General features: G+C 63.3%; 1 protein-coding gene across 1 annotated transcript; it reads right to left on the bottom strand.

Annotated features, from left to right (window-relative positions):
• Nucleotides 1–593: 593 nt before the first annotated feature.
• On the bottom strand, nt 594–2,905 carry LOC122545643 (uncharacterized abhydrolase domain-containing protein DDB_G0269086-like; the record flags this gene model as incomplete). Its single annotated transcript, XM_043684600.1, has 4 exons — nt 2,303–2,905; nt 2,142–2,191; nt 1,515–2,051; nt 594–1,460 (listed from the first exon to the last, which is right to left on the bottom strand). Coding segments are annotated over exons 1-4 (1,731 nt in total), but the record flags the coding sequence as incomplete, so codon positions are not given.
• Between the last annotated feature and the right edge of the window lie 15 nt (nt 2,906–2,920).

The following is a 2,920-nucleotide window of genomic DNA, read 5'->3' on the forward strand; positions in this document are numbered from 1 at the left end:
AATCAGGGCTATTAAAGGGACAGGACACTAGATCTGTCAGCCTTAAAGGGACATGACTCATGATCTGTCAGTCTTAAAGGGACAGGACTCAGGGCTGTCAGTCTTAAAGGGACTGTCAGTCTTAAAACGTCGGGTCTCAGAGATTCCGGTCTTTAAAGGAGCAGCACCCAGAGAGGCCAGTCTTAAAGGGACAGGATCCATGTCCACTGGCTTTAAAGGGACAGGACTCAGAGGCATCTATCTTAAAGGGAAAGGATTTACAGATCCTCATCTTAAATTGTCAAGATCTGAGTCCATTGTCCTTAAAGAAACAGACTCAGGAACCCCTGCCTTAAAGGGACATCAACCAGAGAGGCCAGTCTTAAAGGGACAGGACCTAGGCTGGCTGGTCTAAAAGGGACAGGAGCTAATAGCCCCACTCAGATGTATCGGCCCCAGTTTCAGAGACTGTCTTAAAGGGACAGGGTAGACTCAATGGGCAATGAGGGCACAGTTAAAGGGGCAGAGCATTCCCACGAAACCAGTTAAAGTGACAACCCGTTTCAAAAGTCTATTCCCCCCACCCCTGACCCCCACACACTGAGCCCCGTTACCTGGGTGTGCTCCCTCACTCCAGGACCATCCGACTCTGAATCCATTGTCAACCCTGCAGCCTGGATCCTCTCCAATTCCTTATCGCTGGCACTCTCCGTCTCCGTCTCTCCCCGAGTCTCCGTCTCTCCCCGAGTCGCCGTCTCTCCCCGAGTCGCCGTCTCTCCCCGAGTCGCCGTCTCTCCCCGAGTCTCCGTCTCCGTCTCTCCCTGAGTCGCCGTCTCTCCCCGACTCTCCGTCTCTCCCCGAGTCTCCGTCTCTCCCCGAGTCTCCGTCTCTCCCCGAGTCTCCGTCTCTCCCCGACTCTCCGTCTCTCCCCGACTCTCTCTCCCACCTTCCTGGATACTCTGTGCCTGTCCCCCTGGCCCGGATGCTGGTCCAGACGGTGAGAGATGGGTCTGTTGTGAGGAACTCTCTTCCTGTCTAACCCGGGCCTGGGCCTGGGCCTGGGCCTGGGCCTGGGCCTGGGCCTGGGCCTGGGCCTGGGCCTGGGCCCGTTCCAGGGACCTGGGGGTTGACCACTCAAAGGACTCAGAGAGGCCCCAGTCCGAGGAACGGGAAACATCAGAGTCACAGCCAATCGACACCTCGTGCTCAGGCAGCACATACTCCGGGGCGGCTAGACCCTCCTCCCCCTCGGCTAGACGCTCCCCTGCCTCGGCTAGACCCTCAGCCAGACGCCTCTCCTCCTCAGCCAGACGCTCCTCCTCAGCCAGACGCTGTGCCTCAGCCAGACGCTGTGCCTCGGCTAGACGCTCCCCTGCCTCGGCTAGACCCTCAGCCAGACGCTCCTCCTCAGCCAGACGCTGTGCCTCAGCCAGACGCCTCTCCACCTCGGCCAGACACTGTGCCTCAGCCAGACGCTGTGCCTCGGCCAGACACTCCTCCTCGGCCAGACGCTGTGTCTCAGCCAGACGCTGTGCCTCAGCCAGACGCTGTGCCTCAGCCAGACGCCTCTCCTCCTCGGCCAGACACTGTGCCTCAGCCAGACGCTCCTCCTCAGCCAGACGCTGTGCCTCAGCCAGACGCCTCTCCACCTCGGCCAGACGCTGTGCCTCAGCCAGACGCTGTGCCTCGGCCAGACGCTCCTCCTCAGCCAGACGCTGTGCCTCAGCCAGACGCTGTGCCTCAGCCAGACGCTCCTCCTCGGCCAGACGCTGTGACTCAGCCAGACACCCCTCCTCAACCAGACGCCTCTCCTCCTCGGCCAGATGCTGTGCCTCGGCCAGACGCTCCTCCTCGGCCAGACGCTGTGCCTCAGCCAGACGCCTCTCCTCCTCGGCCAGACGCTGTGCCTCGGCCAGACGCTCCTCCTCGGCCAGACGCTGTGCCTCGGCCAGACGCTGTGCCTCAGCCAGACGCTGTGCCTCGGCCAGACGCTGTGCCTCGGCCAGACGCTGTGCCTCGGCCAGACGCTGTGCCTCGGCCAGACGCTTCTCCTCCTCGGCCAGACACTGCGCCTCAGCCAGATGCTGCGCCTCAGCCAGACGTTCCCCCTCAGCCAGACGCTGCGCCTCAGCCAGACGCTGTGCCTCAGCCAGACGCTGTGCCTCAGCCAGACGCTCCTCCTCGGCCAGACGCTGTGCCTCGGCCAGACGCTTCTCCTCCTCGGCCAGACACTGCGCCTCAGCCAGATGCTGCGCCTCAGCCAGACGCTGTGCCTCAGCCAGACGCTGTGCCTCAGCCAGACGTTCCCCCTCAGCCAGACGCTGTGCCTCGGCCAGACGCTTCTCCTCAGCCAGACGCTGTGCCTCAGCCAGACGCTCCTCCTCAGCCAGACGCTGTGCCTCAGCCAGACGCTGTGCCTCAGCCAGACGCCTCTCCTCCTCGGCCAGACGCTGTGCCTCAGCCAGACGCCTCTCCTCCTCGGCCAGACGCCCCTCCTCCTCGGCCAGACGCCCCTCCTCCTCGGCCAGACGCCCGGGCTCTGGTAGGCTGTGCCCCGTCTGTGTGTCCTCAGCGGTAGTGTGGGAGTGAGCCCGCTCCATGAGGGCCCACAGCCTGGGGCTCAGTTCGCTGCTGACAGGGGGTGAGGTCTGGAAGGGGCCTGGGGGTGACGAGGGTGGCACTGGGGGTATCAGACAGGAGCTCTCATCCTCAATACTGGGATCGCACTGTGCACTCCGGAGGGGGAGGGGCAGGAAGAGGGGGCTCTTGGCTCCGCCTCCTGACAGCCTCTCCCTGACCTCTGACTCCCCTGCCCCAGGGAACCCTGGGGGTCGGAGGTCATAGGGTGGCTCCCTTGAGGTCAACGTTGTTTGGATCCCAATGTCCCCGGGGTCCTAGTGGGAGGGGGACAGGAGGGTCAGCGACAGGGACACCCTCACTA

Source organism: Chiloscyllium plagiosum, unplaced genomic scaffold (assembly GCF_004010195.1).
Source record: "Chiloscyllium plagiosum isolate BGI_BamShark_2017 unplaced genomic scaffold, ASM401019v2 scaf_91452, whole genome shotgun sequence".
Taxonomy (NCBI): domain Eukaryota; kingdom Metazoa; phylum Chordata; class Chondrichthyes; order Orectolobiformes; family Hemiscylliidae; genus Chiloscyllium; species Chiloscyllium plagiosum.